The sequence below is a fragment of the Anguilla rostrata genome, chromosome 14, assembly GCF_018555375.3.
Source record: "Anguilla rostrata isolate EN2019 chromosome 14, ASM1855537v3, whole genome shotgun sequence".
Lineage (NCBI taxonomy): Eukaryota > Metazoa > Chordata > Actinopteri > Anguilliformes > Anguillidae > Anguilla > Anguilla rostrata.
In genome coordinates, this window is record NC_057946.1 from 37,957,088 (window position 1) to 37,974,256 (window position 17,169).

Sequence of the window (17,169 nt, forward strand, 5' to 3'; positions counted from 1 at the left end):
TCCAGCAAAGGTTAACCAGCAGCCCCTCGACTGGAGAGAGTGGGCAAAGCATGTCGTTATTTTTATTTGTTTGTGTGTGTGTGTGTGTGTGTGTGTGTGTGTGTATGCGTTTGTGTGTGCGTGCGTATGTCTGCGTGTGCGTGCATATGTCTGTGTGTGTGTTTGTGTGCGTGTTTGTGTGTGCGTGCGTGTGCACGTCTGCATGTGTGAGTGCATATGTCTGTGTGTGTGTGCATGTGTCTGCGTGTGTGTGCATCTGTGTGTGCACACTTGTCTGTGTGTGCACACTTGTCTGTGTGCACACTTGTCCGTGTGTGTGCGTGTTTGTGTGTGCGCATCTGCATGTGTGTGCATATGTCGATGTGTGTTTGTGTGCACGCGTCTGTGTGTGTGTGCATATGTCTGTGTGTGTGTGCGTTGTGTGTGCACGCATCTGTGTGTCTATGTGCGTGTGTGTGTGCGTGTATCAAGAACTCTGTGTTACTATCTGGGTGTGACAGTGTATTTTGTACTTTTTTAAACCTTTCTCCATTTTTAAAATCTATTTTGGGAACACCCTACCGTGTTCATCGCTCTGTTTCATCCCGGTGACATTCTCCGTTATTGCGGGAGAGAGCAGACGGGCCTTCAGCGTGTGTTCCGCCCGGCGACAGTTCCTTAAACTCTGCAGTGCACAGGCTCGGCTGGACGGTTGTACCGTCAGCGAATCAGAAGAGTGCATTTCACGTCCAATTAACTGCAGTCGGGCAGCCGGGTCCCATTGGAGGAGCCACTCCAGCGCAGTGATACTCAGGCAAACCTTCTGACCGAAACCCCTCCTCTCTGGACTTCGCCATGGCGAGTTACGTGAGCTTTGTGCAGGACACCGTCTTCGCAGTCAAACTCACTATTTAATACTACCCCATAGCTGTTCCAGGAGATCTACCTTCCTGTAGGTTTTCACTCCAGGCCTCATTCACCACACCTCATTCAACATCTAGCTCAGTGTTTCCCAACCCTGGTCCTGGGGACCCACTGCCCTGCATGTTTTAGATGTCTCCCTGCTCCAACACACCTGATTCAAATTAATGGGCAGTTATCAGGCTTCTGCAGAGCTTTATGACGACCCATTCATTTGAATCAGGTGTGTTTGAGCAGGGAAACATCTAGAACATGCAGGGCAGTGGGTCCCCAGGACCAGGGTTGAGAAACACTGAGCTATAGAGGCTTCGGTGAGCTGCTATGTAGAATCAGCTGAGCAAAATTAGGGTCGAAACAAAGACCCACAGGACAGTAGATCTCCAGGGACAGGGTTGGGCAGCCCTGCTTTAGCGTTATGACACACACATCGAGACGTAGGTCCTCCGCTCGGACGGCTAGGAACAAAAGTGGGTAAGACACACTTCCATTCTCTCTATTATAATTATTTATACAGGCAGACCTGCAGAGCATGTGAGGGTAGACGGGCAGGTGTACAAATTAAGAAACCATCAGAGAGCGTTTCCCTCGTGTCTGAAAGCAGCCGCTTAACCACCCTTGGCAACAGAGGAGCGGATGCCGTTTCAGGAACGAGTGAATGAATCTGGTAGAACGCGAGGGAACGCAGTACACCCTGGTTCACGAACCATCAAGTTCAGACGAGGCTGTTAGAACGGCGAGGCGAATTTCTGGCAGAGACACAGCCCGGAGTCAAACAGGAATCCATCCCTGACGTTCGCTCGCTAACGAGGTTGTAAGCGAAAGCCTTTCGGTCGTCGCGACGACAGCCCGGCACGCTCGCCGACGGGTGATTTTTGCGTAGAAAAATAGAAACTAACAAGGATGCTCAGTTGGCCGATGAATGATGGAAAAACGTTGGTCGAATCGGAGGCCCGGTTACCCCCGAGCCAGCCGATTGGGCGCAGACCCCCTGTTTGAGGTTGGGGAGGGCAGGGGTGCCCAGGTGGACGTCCCGTCTGTTTGAGGTGCGCCATATTTCACGCTCGTTTTCCGTGCTAAAAGTAGCTCTTGCCGTTTCGTTTGAATCTCCGGATTGGAGCCCCGCTGCTTTGCAGGCCCACCGACTCACCGCGGCGGGGGGGCGGGGGGGAGGGAATCGATTTTTAAAGATTTACACGCCTATGACGACTCCATCCCAGCAGAGGCAGACGCAGGAGGCATATTTGTTTAAATAATTGGACAGGTAACCGAAATAATTATCAGCGGGCTCAGCGAGAGGCTTGTTTTGATGTGGCCTGGATCAAAACAGTGTCTCTGCATGTCTGGGTGTTTGTTTCTCGCGGGTCTACTTACCCCAGTAACCATGGTGTTTCTGCCTCCGGTTGTTTCTCTCTCTCTCTCTCTCCCTCCCTTTCTCTCACTCTCTGTTAGTTTCTCTCTCTTCCTCTCTCTCTGTCTGTCTCTCTCTCTCACCCTTCATCGTTCCCTGCTCTTTTTCCAGTTTACAGCTTAGTCATTTGGCAGATGCTTTCAGACAGCGACTTACAGCAAGTGCATTTAACGCAGCAAGCAAACAGCACTCCAGCTAGAGATTTCCAAAGTTACCATCGAGTCAGCAAGCACCGTCAATACTTCAATAGCTGCAAGGTTATTAAAACGCGCTCCCTCCACCCCTCCCATTCTTTCTCTGGCCTTTCTTTTTCAGAATTCCCCATAAGCATTTTAACTGTAGCAGTGCCGGTTTAAGACCTCAAAGACCGGTAGCACGATGTAGCAGGGCCTGTTTAAAAGCGCATCGGTCGGTAGCACGATGTAGCAGGGCCTGTTTAAGAGCGCATCGGTCGGTAGCACGATGTAGCAGTGTCGGTTTAAGAGCGCATCGGTCGGTAGCACGATGTAGCAGGGCCTGTTTAAGAGCGCATCGGTCGGTAGCACGATGTAGCAGGGCCTGTTTAAGAGCGCATCGGTCGGTAGCACGATGTAGCAGGGCCTGTTTAAGAGCGCATCGGTCGGTAGCACGATGTAGCAGGGCCTGTTTAAAAGCGCATCGGTCGGTAGCATGATGTAGCAGGGCCTGTTTAAGAGCGCATCGGTCACACGCGCGCTTACTGTTAGCAGAAGCGGCTGCAGAGAGAGAGAGAGAAACAGATGTGGCGGGATGGGGAGAGAGAGCCTGTCGGAAGCGCGAGGCTGCGGGGCTTTCATTAGCGGGCCGCGGGAGTCGGGGCGGGACGGAGGGAAGAGCCCGTAAACACACGCCCCGCCGAGCCGAGCGATTTATTTCCAGCGTTTTAACGAGGGACGCGCGTCTCGCTTCCGCGCGCGCGCTCGCCCGCGATGACGCCGCCGGCGCCGAGAAAGTGCCGGGAAATGCTCGTTGTGTACAGCATGTTCCACCTACACGTAAGAATAGGTGTCCGTTTGCCAAAAGCTGTGATGAATTTGTGCTGCGAACCTGATGTGAGAGGAGAAGAATACGACAATTTTTCTGGTCCCTGATTGGATTGTTGTTGTTGACGCTTTCTACGAAAATGTTTCCTTAAGCATTAAATGAGCATTCATTATGTAATTTTGCTTGCTATGGCAATATCTCTTATGACAGGAATGGTGACGCAGCACTTGTTGATTTGATCGTCTATTTAGAGTCTATGAACCCTAATGTAATGGTTATGAAGGTGTTACGCAGTCTTTATGAAGGTTTTGTGTAGTTTCTATGGAGGTCCTGCCATGGCGTTTACCCAGGATTCCAGTGTCTGAGCATGCCCAGCAGGTCCATTAGTGGTGAGCAGATACACAGCAGGGGTGTTACCGCGGAAACACACAATTCTCCTTATCAAGGTCTTGACTGAAGACCGTGATTAATCAGTTAATTAGGTGAATCAGGTGTTGTAGTCCTGGGCTGAAACAAACACCTTTTCGGATAAGAATGGACACCCCTGGTTTACAGCTTTCAGGGGTTCTTACCTTGTTGACTACCGGCAACATGATTGCAACCACATAAGTGCTGAAGCATATCTGGCATATTTCATCAAATTCCCGTGAGACAGATGCGACAGTTCCGGGTTCGCGCCGTAGTTTGCCGCCTGGAGGGAGAGAGTGCGCCCGCAATCAACGCGAGAACGAATAAACAAACACCTCCGCCCTGCCCCCTCGCCAGTTCCAGGAAGAAACAATGAACTAAAATGAACAAGACAAAAAGAAAGCAAAACTGAACAGCGGAAGCTTTTCAGCTCTCCGCTCATCTCAGCCAACCAGCTTCTCAGCTGCCAGCTGCTCCTGCTTTTTAGTGGCACTTTCTTTTTGGCTGGACCGCAACAGCAGGGCCAGTCCTACAAACGCAAATGTCTGTGACTGAGTGACTGAGTGATGAAGTTACGCCATTGGTCGGCCGGATCGCGTGTGTTAGGTCCAGCCATATACTAGGTTTTAACGTGGTCTGGTTTCTCGCTCGCTCGGCGTGTGCTCCTGGTCTCGGCCCCTGTGATGCGAAGAGGAGCACACCTTCATGCACCTGGGCTCGTTACTCAACAGGTGTCCTGTCCTCTCTTCGCTAGTAGGCGGGGGGGGGGGAGACCAAATCCGAATCTCCACTGGACTGAACGCCACAACAGCTAGTGCCCATTTGTGTACACATAGTGTCCTATATAATCCATAATCCATAACGTTAAGGAATTGAATAGCTGAAGTGTTCCAGATTATGTCCCTCTCAACTCGCCATCCTCGAATTTGGCTTCCTTGTGACGATCACCTTGGTTTTATAAACATTCCTGTGGAAAATAAATAAATGTGGTCAAAATTAAAATAAATATATACTTTTTGAATATCTAGATATACCCATGTGGATGCTTTATTGTTATTATTATTATTATTATTGTATTATATTCACTGTTCTTGGCAGTGAAGCCATAGACGTATTGTGACTAATAGCCAGTTTGACATGTCATGCTTTAGCACAGGGGTCGACAGTTTTGGTCCTGGAGGGCCATTGTGTCTGCAGGTTTTTGTTTCCACCAATTACCCTGGCTAAATGAGCTAATTGGCTGTTTACACCAACACTGGTTCACTCGTAGGTTAGATCTCAGTAAAACGTTGCATATAGGGACAGAAGGAGTCTTCGGCTGTCATTCATGCGCCTATCAGGAAATGTAACTAATTTTCAGATGGTGTAAATGTTAGGGCTAATTAAGTAATTAAGGCCAGAAGTTGGCATGAAAACCACAAACAGATACGGCCCTCGTTGTCCACGCCTGCTCCAGCAGCTAATGGTTGCCAGTTTTGTGGAGTGCCTCACCCTACTGAAGTTTTATTCCAGGATTTATAGCAAGATTATAAATAAAATCTGGCAACCCGAATTCAAAATGCAGTGGAGTGGCCACACAGCCTGTTTTTTGGTGATTTCATGTATGCTTGATGTTGTGTCCCTCAGTGTCCCCTGCGTTGTGCTGAACTATTTTGTGCCCATTGCCCGAGGCTGTTCTCAAGCACTGAAATCTGAGGGTAAAAAAAAAAAAAAAAACTGAAATTCTGGAAATGTTCGTAAAAAAGAGCATGAATTAAGGGACACTCCAGGGAGATACTGAAGTGCATGAGAGACAGGTATGTGAGTTTTCTAAGCCTGGCTGTCATATAATTCCCAGTTCATTCAAAGTTCAGGTTTTTCATTTCTGAAACTAAATCTAAACTGAGGGACGTTCTGCGCCCCTGAAAGTGCTGTGGTCCTCGCTCGGCACAAGTGCGGCTCCCCCCAAACCCACACGCAAGAAAAATCCCCCACGCTGCACAAAATGAACAATGATTGACGCGTTCTTACAGGAATGAGATGAAAAGTCCCTGATTTTATTAACATCACTGCAGTGTGAAGAGCGTAAAATGTAGTGGAGATTAAGAAAGAGTGTCGCTGGAGTAGCCAAGGTAATAAAGTGCTCTCCAAGAGAATCCGAATCCAGAGAGGACACGACAGCAGTGTCGGCTTACCTGCATAAAGTACATACATAAATAAATGAAATTAAAAAAGAAAATACTATATTTGCTGTATTATGCATTATGTGATATGATGCTTAATACATTTTAGGACTGTGACTGAGTAAACCTAACTGCTGGGCAATCATTCATAAATAAATAATAAATAAATAATAATCTGTCATTAGTGGATGTAAATCTGACAGAAACCATGGCAACCTTGAGCCACTCTCTCCATTTGTACCCGTGACACACACAATAGGGATATTCTTTATCTAGGCTCGACATTTAAAAACAAGCAAAGCGTGTTTTAAAATGACACGCTTCCTGTGCCTACAAACTATCTGTACTTAATGCTGATGGTTTATTTAATTAACGGACTCCATCACAGTCATGGGCTTGACATTTGGGAAGGGTAATGAAATTAGCCATTGTTCTCGCACGCTGCTAATCACCCACGGTCAAACGCGCGAAATCTGGGAATGCGTTATTTTCCGATTTTAAAGTGCGATTTTCTGCAGTCGATCAGTGGGCCTTGACAAAGGACAACCACCATTTTGCGATACGTTATTTTCAAACGCAGGTTTCATTTTTCTAGTTTGAACGACTAGTTTGCGGAACTAGTCGTTTAATTATCTGTAAATAGTTTGAGTTTGATTATCTCGGGCGTAACACCTACATCGAAGCCTTTATGAGTTTATTTGCCTTGCTTGTGATTTTGTGATATCGTGATTTCATGACTTTCCTCGTTTTGGACCGGGGGTAGAATCAGAGTCCTGAGCAGCCACCCGGCTGTAACACCCCATCACCCCCACCCCCCCCCCCCCCCCCCCCCCCGGCGGGCGCTTCGGGTCGACAGGCGAAGGGGCGCGGGTTAGCGGCGAGTCTCTATCGATCTCCCCCTCCGAAGCCGACCGCGGCGCGGCGTGGCGAAGCTGGCCGCAGGTAAACAGGACGATAACTCAGACCATTAGCGAATTAGTTTTCTTTCTTTTCTTTGCCTTTTTTTTTCTTCTCTTTTTCTTTTCGGACCCGGCCCATTGATCGGGGGTGGGACCGTCCGCCCTCCGATTCCGGACAGTCCCGCCCACGGGGCGCTGTGCCGGCACCAAATAAGGCCACTCGAGAGAAGGAAAAAAAAAAAAAAGTTCGGCCTCTTTCTTCTTTCTGTCAGTTTCCCGGCAACTGCAGACGGCAGGCCATTAGTGTGGCAGTCTGTATGTTAACTGGAAGCAGGCTGGGGGTGGGGGTGGGCGGGCAACTTCATAATTCGACCCTCCCATTTCTCCCTGTACTTCTTGTTCCTTCCTCCATCCATCTTTGATCCCCCCCCCCTCCCCCAAAACCCTTCAGCTGAAGACCGCAGTCTGGCCTGTTAGCCTTGACTAATATTAACGAGGAGAGGAACCAGGAAGGAGAAGGAAATCCCCTCAAGACCGGAGAACTCCTCCCCGACTGACGCCTATGTGCAACCGGTGTTGGAAAGACAAAAAGGAAAAAAAGGCAAATAAATAAGCTGTGAAATAAATGGTGTGTCGCAGAATGAGCCACACAGAGACGGCGAGAAAAGAAAAATGAAATCAACCAATGAAAACCAGGCTGATCGCTGCTCAGTGTTCTCGGGGGCGTCACACACTGACATCACCAGCCTTTCTGACTCTTGACCTTGAAATGGGTGCCAAATGCAAGCACACAGTAAAATGTCCAGTGTTAATTCAACTCTTAACAGTGTTAATTCAACACAAGCAGATAGCATTTGGTCCCAATCTGGACCAGAGTGTGTCTAAATGTTATCTGTTAGAGCTGAACGAACACTGGGTATTTTGCTGCGTACCATTAATAGATTTCAGCAGAAAAACTCGCCCCGGTCCGTGTGTACACCAACGAGAATAAGACACGTTTTGTGCTTGCGCGTGAATTTCGACGGGACGGAAGAGGAGGCCGTCCGAACGCATCAGTTACTCGCGCCAGGTGCCCTTGCTGTGAGAAATGTTCTGTGCTTGCGCGTTCGCGCTGTGCGCAGTCAGCAACCCATTTACACAGCTGCGTTTCAGCGGAGGAGCCCAGGTAAATAACAGTGCTCAAGGGTAAAAAGGGTGGCGAACCGCACTGGGGATTCAAACCCGAGACAGCGCGGTGCAAGTGTACCAGCTGCCACCAGGCAGAGTCCTCCAGGGACCAAGAGGAAGGAATCACAACCTTTTCAAGGGCCCGGTTCATCCCAGGGTAGTTTTAGTGTATTGTGAATCCTGAGCCTGTTCTCCCCGGTTACTGGAAAGCCTGTGCTATCCGCTGTCTTCTTCAGTAAACAAATCAACAGTCAGAACGCATACTCGGAAACCCAAGGGCAATTCTCTGAAAATTGCTTGATATTTGCGAGAAGAATCTCTCTCTCTCTGTCTGTGAGAGAGACAGAGAGAGAGAGAGAGAGAGAGAGAGATATCTGGGGACAGAAGTATTGCTTGATGTGCTATTTTCTCAGATGAGTGCATAGGGGATTATGGATGTCCCTGTGCTTTCATGTCCAATTCATTAGAGAATTTAATTGTTTTTCTCCTCAAATTTGGTTTATTTCAGGTTGAGGGCCATGGAATATGTGTGAGTGTGTGTCTGTGTGTGTGTGTCTGTGTATGTCTGTGTGTGTGTGTGTGTGTGCGTGTGCGTGAGTGTGGGTGTATGTGTGTGTGCGCATGCGTGCGTGTGTGTCAATGTCAGTGTGTCTCTGTATTTGTGTGTGAGTGTGTATGTGTGTGTGTACGTGCGTGTCAATGTCAGTGCGTCTGTGTATTCGTGTGTGTGTGTGCATGCATTTGTGTCAGTGTGTGAAAAAGAAAAACTTTCACCTGCATCTGAATTCTCTTCATATAACCCCTCACTGACAAACACTCCTTTCCTTTCTCACTTGCTGTAAACTGCGAGCCGCTTGCATAGAGCGATGAAGATCTAGCTCGCAATTATACTGCCTGCCACACAGAACATGGGCTATCTGAGCATCTGTCCTGGGGGGGGTGCTCTTCAAATCATGTTATCTTGGATAGGACATTATTGTCTGCATGCTTGCCAACAGCACCACTGGGGTCAGAGTCAGAATGGCGCGATTGTTGTAATAAAAAAGGGAAAAAAAAAAAAATCATTTTTTCAAAAATCAAATCATCTTTCCTTTACTGAACACGGCTAAGGGGGAAACTGATTATGTAGCAGAGCCCATTGCCCCATTATCATCCGATAATTACTGCGTCCGTGCTATCGAGGCATCGCGGGGGGAAAAAAAAACACATTTCGCTGTGATGTCGTACATCACCGCAGCCAAATAATCTGGCGTCTCTCCGTAATTGCGGCGATGGTTGGGGAGCCATCGGGGAGCTCCGGGGCGGACAGATTTGGGAATGGGAGTCGGGGGCGGCTGTTGGAGAGGCCCGGTCGTTTGAGGCGCGCGAGAGCCCGGCTAATGCGCTGGCTAACGGGCTCCCTCATTATCCTCAGCACCCCGGCCCCTCTGTGGCCTCCAGCGGTCCGTGGGCATTTGGCTGATGAAATCTGCTGCGGGTCTCAGAAAAAGCCCCATTACCGGCGCAGTGAAGGGAGAGGCATGACATCACCCCCACCATGACATCACCCCCACTCCATCCTTTCTTTCTTTCTGCTGGACCGCAACAGCCGGGCCAGCCCTACAAACACGAACGTTCGTGACAGAGTGACTGAGTCAGTGATGAAGTCACACCATTGGTTGGCCGGATCACGTGCGTTAGGTCCAGCCATATACTAGGTTTTAACCTGGTCTTGTTTTCTTTATTTCTCTCTTTCTTTGGAAATGGGATGGGATATTTTTTTCTAAATTTCCCTGTTTGCTGTTTGGTATGGGATGGAGATGGGGATGGGGTGGGGAGTGTTTGTGTTGAAAGAGAAATCAACAGTAATCTGTATAGTCAAGAGTCCTGGATCTATCCTGTAAAATTTAGCTGTGTCATTCAAGTAGCCCATTGAAAGGGGTTACACCGACATCTGGAAGGTGGAACATCTCAACATCTCCGGGTACATTCTGTATGTAGGCTTGTGTAGTGTACTGGCTCTGGAACTGCTTCCTTAAATGAGACATTGCCAGTTTGAATCCCAGGTTGGGGTACTGCTATGCCTTTGAGTCCGGCAGTTATCTTGGGCCACTTAAGTATGTACATAGCTTTAAAAATGGCCGTCGTTTCAAAATGTAGCTCTGTATGAGGTCAACAAGGCAAAGAAATACTGTTGTAAGTGTAGAACATTGGAAAGTTTAGAAGAATTGTTCTTGGGGTCCACGAGTACAAGCTGCTTACGGCTAAAGGCCCACAAAGTATTCACGCTTTGTTTAACCTGTGCCAGATCTTGCTTTTATGAGTTCAGTTGATTTAGTTTATTTATTTGACAGGGACAGTGTACAGTTTTCAACAAGGCTGTTAGTACATCCGGTATATTGCACCAGGAGATGGCTCAGAGGAAAACATCTTTTTTCCCTTGGCAGGTTTCCACTAAACAACAGAAATGTTTAAGCATTTCTAGGTGCCAGAGCAATGTTTAGCTCAGTCACCTGTTGTCCTGTTTTTTTTATTTATTTATTTTTTACTTTGAAAAAAAATAATGTACTTCGCAAATAAGGAAACCAAGGCTGAATTTCCTTATTGGTGAAGTACATTATTTTTGTTACTGTCTTGCCATGTTTCATTTTTTACCGTACTGCCCATACCACTAAACCACTAAATATTTTACTGTCCACAGTAACATTAGGCCCATTGGAGGAGCCTGTAATGACATCAGTCTTCTGTAATGAATGGAACATTCCTGTTAGGATGTAGCCATTCATTAATATTGCAGAGAGTAGCTCCGTCTTCTACAGTTAATGCATATGCATACACACACTCACACACACACACACACACACACTCACACACACACCACACACACGCACACATCCACCCACCCCACACTCACACACACACTCACACACTACACACACACACGCACCACACACCACCACACACACACACGCACACACACACACACTCACGACACACACCCCACCAACACACACACTCACACACACACACACACACACACACACCACCACACACTACCACACACACACACACCACCACACTCACACACACACACACACTAACACACACACACACCAACACTCACCCAAAACTCACACACTCACACACCACACTCACCACAACGCACACACTCACACACATACACTCACACACCACACACACACACACACACACACACGCACACACACACTCACACACGCACACACTCACGCACATACGCACACACTCACACACATACACACACACACACTCACGCACATGCACAAACACACACTCACTCACTCACATCACACTCACTCACACACACACACCACTCACCACTACACCACACACCACCACACACCACATCACCCACTCACACACACACACACACGTGCACACTACACACAGCACTCCGTCATCACTACGGTCATCTTTGTCTCCGCATCTGTCCGCGCCTCTACATTCAATTAGACGACGCGGCCAACCGCAAATTAGCCCGAGCTAATTAACGATTTTAAAGGGGGCTTCGCTGAACGATCTCTTCTCGGGGATTAGTCACTGTCGCTGCGTTCCGGGTTAGCGGCGCGGCGCGGCTACCTAGCGCGCGAAAACCGGCTCCGCTCTCCGATTTCTGCCGAGTCGGCAGGAAAGCTCGGCAGCTTTTAAAAATAGGCAGGTAAACAGACACAACAGCCGCGGTTCTGCAGACCATGCAAACACGCCGCAGTGTGACTAATGCCTGCCCCAGGAGATAATGACGCTGACAGAAAACTCTCTAGTGGCAAAAGATTTTTTTCCCCCCTCTTACATTCTGCACTCTTCAGGTTTAACATCAAATAAATTATAATCCACTTAAAATTGTCAGGGAGCTGAACTGAGATATTCGAACGCACTCCCCACCCCCACCCCCCGCCCCCCATCGATCTCCTGCGATCTGACTGTGCGTCGTCACGGTTTCAAGAAGGAGTCCTCCAATTAAAAATGCAGGATCTGTGCGCCGACGGGTTGCCATGGAGGATCGAGGCCTCCTGGGCCATTCTCGTGGGAGGTGCTGGCAGGAGCTGACAGGAGCAATCGCCGATTGATTTGAGCCAATCGAAATTCCACGCTGTCTGCGGCAGAAGTGCTCTGATTGGTCGGAATCGATGGTCTATTGATAGCACATGATAGCGCCGCATATCTTGGATTCGGTAGGTTCACTGGCCGCTCTGAACTAGTTTTTGAGACTGATCACATGCGTCCATGATCTCCTTCTCTTCACTGTCCAGCACAGTATGGGGAAATGGGCCATTTTAAGTGTACTTCAGTATATATATAACTTCAGCAGAGACATATCTTACTGAAAATAGTGCAGAGCCGTAAATGATTTTGCCAATTTTTGAAACTGGGAAATCAAAGATAAACTCGATTAAGCTAACAATGGCCAAAAAGCAGTTCATATAGGCTAAACAAATTGCTTAGATCACATCTGTTGTAAATGTAGTTATTAACACGGAGGATAAAGTGTCAGATATAGAGTATGTTCCTGAAGCACATAATTAGCTAACTGACGTGCGTGTGCACACAGGTGTAGCTCGGTAGCTGTGCTATTTGCAGGTTTGTTTGATGTTATTTTCAGGCTCGGTCGAGGCTTACCCTTAGCATGAGCGTATATTTGGGTGGGGACAAGGCGTAACTTCCTCGCCAATTATATAGATACATAGATAGATAGATAGTTTATTTGTCCTCAAGGAGGAAATTCTTTTCCACAGTAGGTAGCATACATAAGACAAACACGTAAGACATACAGTAGGGAATGTTGCATTTTTGCCACCAACAATTTCCTTAAATCCTTTCTCCAGTAATTATTATCCACACTACAACTCTGTTCCCAGCATTATCCTAATTTCTACTGCATATGTAGCATAGTTACTTGTATCAGAGAATGTATTTATGTAAGTATGCACATATGTATGTATGTGTGTATTTATGTATGTATGAGGTGGATGGATGTGTGTGTGTATGAATGCTACTATGTATTATGATGTATGTGTGTGTATGTATTTATGTATGAATATATGCAAGCATGTATGTATATATGTATATGTGTATACATGTATGTATGTATGCGTGTATGTATGCATGTATTCATGTATATATTACATTACATTACATTACATTACAGGCATTTAGCAGACGCTCTTATCCAGAGCGACTTACACAACTTTTACATAGCATTTTACATTGTATCCATTTATACAGCTGGATATATACTGAAGCAATTTCGGTTAAGTACCTTGCTCAAGGGTACAACGGCAGTGTCCTACCCAGGAATCGAACCTGCGACCTTTCGGTTACAAGCCCAGTTCCTTACCCAATGTGCTACACTCCTCCGTATATGTATGTATGCATGTATGTATGTACGTATACATGTACTGTTTAACCTTAAACTGACCTACATTTCTTAGCATAGTGGTGTCCTGCTGTTTAATGCTGGATTAGGCCCATTTGTTTTATTTGGTCCCCCCATTCGTTTTATTTTTGGTCTGTTGTCTGAGGCAGCAGAAAGAATGAGGGGTTTTTTTCTGCAGACGAGCACTAATTTAATGATGCAGTCTCAGGCTTCTGAAGCCAGGGGCCAAAGTTCTTAAATGCAATTACACAGGAAAACGACTCCCTTATCAGTCAGCATGGAGAGAGCTCCTCTAGCTGCCGAGCGCTAACGTGCTGCGTAGCGCCGGGCGAATGTATCGTGCTGTAATGTGCCCTGCGAAACGATCATTATGTTTTAGCTTCGGTTTAGTTTTGAGCGGCTGCGTCCCTCGATAACGCGCCTGTCTGTGCGCCGCGCGGCACGGGACGTCCTCGCGCGTCGGGCCGGCCGAACTTCGCTAACGGCGCAAACGCGCGGCCGTCAGACAGCCGCGGAGAAGTCCTCCGGGGGGAGAAGCGCTCGGTCCGAGGCGGCGACGTCCTCCCCTTTTCCCCCCCGTCCGCGTTAAGTGGCTTTTGAAAGCGGCGGCCATTTTGACAACAGCGCCGTTTCTTACCGAAGCCCGAGGACGGAGTCGTTTTCCGGGTCTCGGTTCACCTCGAAATCAACTTTTCCGTTTGCGCGTTAGCTGATGTACGGCTACGAAGAGAAGATAATAAACAAGCTGTGTCTCCCGTTAAAGGACGGAACCGAAGAGGCAGAAGATTAGAGGATTCGGCTAATCCCGGAAACTCCGCTGCTCAAATCTTTGCGAGCTAATTACTGCGAATGCATAAAGCCCTCAGGGGAGAGCGCACGAGCGCTGGAGAAGTCTGTTTATCATACGGGCTGGATTGATTAACGCACGCGTGCGCTGATCAATATTGCGATTGATATATTGCGATGGATTTTTAAATGCCCGCAGTTTCACTCTTCCTCAAATAGCCCCACTGTAAATCACCGTGTCGACCTGAAGATTGATTGGTTGACTAAACATGGCAAAATACAGCAAATATTTCTGCTATCAAGTGTACATTTTTGCACATATAAGATATATATTGTAATAGGTTCAGTTACAGTAAATAAATAACCCTTACAGTTTTGGTATATTAATGAACATGGATTCCATATATATATATATATGTGTGTGTGTGTGTGTATATACACACATACAGTTTTAAGGCATTAGCAGTACTGCGTGTTCAGTGATCTCAATGTTGTTTAAAACAAAATAAGGACCTACAGTATCTATAAAGCCAAATGGAGGTCCATGTTGTCATGCAGTGCTCTGCCTGGTGTTGGCTGGTCACAGCGGTGCTTCGACAGAGCTGCAACACGCACTACAAACCCACCGGCGAATCGTGTTTTTTTTTATGTTCCCAAGACCGGGAATAACATGCTAGCGAAGCGCGTCGCGCGGTTTATGACGGGAGACGTTAGCGCGCGGAACTTCCTGGCTCTCGCGCGCGCGCGCGGTGATTAGTCTCCGTGGATACGGGCGAGGCTTGGCAGCGGCGCTAAAGCTAATGTTTGAGCTGGCGGGAAGCGGGGAGCCGGGGCGCTGGAGTGGCGAGCCGTGCCGGAGTCCAGCTGTTAGCGTGGCGGACGAGCTCCGCTCTCCAGGAAGCGGTATTCAGAAAAACGCTGAGGGGGGGGGGGGGAGTTAATTGCGTCGTTGAACTTGAAACTCTGCATTCAGGCTAGATTAAAGTATAATTTTTTTTTTTTTTTTTTAATTGCAATTAAAATACAATAGGGGTCAAATGCAAGATGACATAGCCAGGCAATGCGTCTTTAGTTAAAAAAAAAGAAATGTAGTTTGTGGCAGAAAAACGAGACAATAATTATCTTTCGGTTGTGATGTATGCAGTTTTCATGTATTAGAAATTTTAATACTCTCATTTCACAATTTTCCACAGTAGGTAATTTAAATGAACACAATATGGGCCTGTAATATATATTAGGATATTATGGGCTGTTATGTTTAACAATGCTGCGTAATGTCGCGTCAGCACAATGTGGAGCTGCTTGCGCGTGAAGGTTTCAAGGCGCGATTGTTATGTGTTGAGGTACCGCACCGTTCCGTCCGACGTTCAAACCCCGCTTCCAGGGGTTACACTGAGTCCCGCCCTGATTGGCCGAGGGAGTTCCGTCGGCCGCGTTCGCGGGATGCTTCCCGTCTCCCAATTAGACGAGCGGCGACCTCCCGCGCGGACAGCTCGACGGCGCACTTCATCATGAAGCGAGCTCTTAGCCCGCGTCTGAACTTATCACCGAACCAATTAGCTCTGAGACGGAGGAAGGCCGCGCCGAGCCCGGCCCCTCGCCGTCTTCCTCGGCGAAAGGGCAGCGGTTCCTCGTTAGCGCGGAGCGAGCAGCAGTCTGGGGCGCGTACGCCTGCCAGGCGGGAGGGGGGCGGGGGCGCGTACGCCTGCCAGGCGGGAGGGGGGCGGGGGGGGCTACGGGGGGACGGGGGGGTGGATTAAGGAAAGAACGGGAAACAACGACGTCAACAAAAAAAATAAACGAGATAATGAGCAGCGCTCCGTGCAGACGGCGGCCTCTTAGCTGCGCCGTCTCCTTTGTCTCCGTCAGAAGCACCGGCTAATTTTACTCAGGCTTTTATTTTATTATTTCTTAACTTAGTCCTGCCCCGAGAATCTTTCTGAGTAATGACAGTGTTTTTATTCTCTCTCTCTCTCTCTCTCCCTCTCTCTCTCTCTCTCTCTCTCTCTCTCTGCCTCTCTCACACGCACATGCTTTCTGGCTTTCCGTCTCTCAAATATTCTCTACTCGCATATTCTATCTGCCCCTCTTGCACTTTGTCTCTCCCTCCAACCTCTTCCTCTCTCTCTTTCTCTCTCTCTCACACACACACACCCACACGCACTCTTTCGTGCTCTGTCTGTCTTGCACTCAATCTCTCTCTCACACACGCACACACACATACCCACACAAACACTTTTTCATGCTCTATCCTTCTTGCTCTCTCTCTCTCTCTCCCTCTCTCTGTCCCTTGCTCTCTGTCTCCCCCTGCAGGTCTCCACAGAATGGAGCGAGAATGAACAGAGAAAGGCTGCAGGAAAAGCATGAACTGGAGGGTCATTGAGGTCACCTGCTTCCTGTTTATATGGGGCCATATAACAGTTCAGTCTTCCCGCCAGGATCCGTCCGTTGCCGAGCACCATGTCTCCAAGCAATTTGATTGGCTCATCTCTGACCGCGGGCCGTTCCATCACGCGCGGAGCTATCTCTCCTTTGTGGATAGATTCCGCCAAGGATTTACAACCCGATACAAGATCTATAGGTGAGTGGCGGTCTTTCCCCTTCCTTCGCCGCCGATGTCGGGAGCAGGGTCCATTTTGAAAGCGTACGGGGCAACCAGCATATTCCGTCATCGTGGAACAAAGATGAAAGACACTGTGGCTTTACCGCTTCGGTGTTCGTGTGTCGAGGCTCACGGTGGTTTCGAGGCTGGCCGAGCAAATCTTCCCTCGCTCCTCCCGATATCACCCCCCCCCCCCCCGGAGCCTCCCACCGCGCCGTCGCCATGACGCACGCGCGGAGCGTCGCTGCTAAACCCGAGCGCTAGCGGCAATATCTCGCATCAGCAGCCGGCGCCCAGAGGACGCTAATGCAGCTGGCTAAATTAAGAGGATCCTGCCCGTGGTGCGGGTAATTCTGTTAGGCCACTGCAGCCTCCCAGGCGCAGGTGGCTCGTGATGTAACCCAGACGCTAACTAGCGACGTGTAGGCTAACGGGCCTCGGCC

General features: G+C 48.4%; 1 protein-coding gene across 1 annotated transcript in view; it reads left to right on the forward strand.

Annotated features, from left to right (window-relative positions):
- The window catches only part of brinp1 (bone morphogenetic protein/retinoic acid inducible neural-specific 1), a 113,016-nt gene that overhangs the window by 20,197 nt on the left and 75,650 nt on the right, over window positions 1-17,169 (forward strand). The window contains exon 2 of the mRNA XM_064308183.1: window positions 16,438-16,705. Within this exon, the coding sequence (XP_064164253.1) occupies window positions 16,488-16,705 (218 nt within the window). The 5' untranslated portion in view covers window positions 16,438-16,487. The remainder of the gene's footprint in view (window positions 1-16,437; window positions 16,706-17,169) is intronic.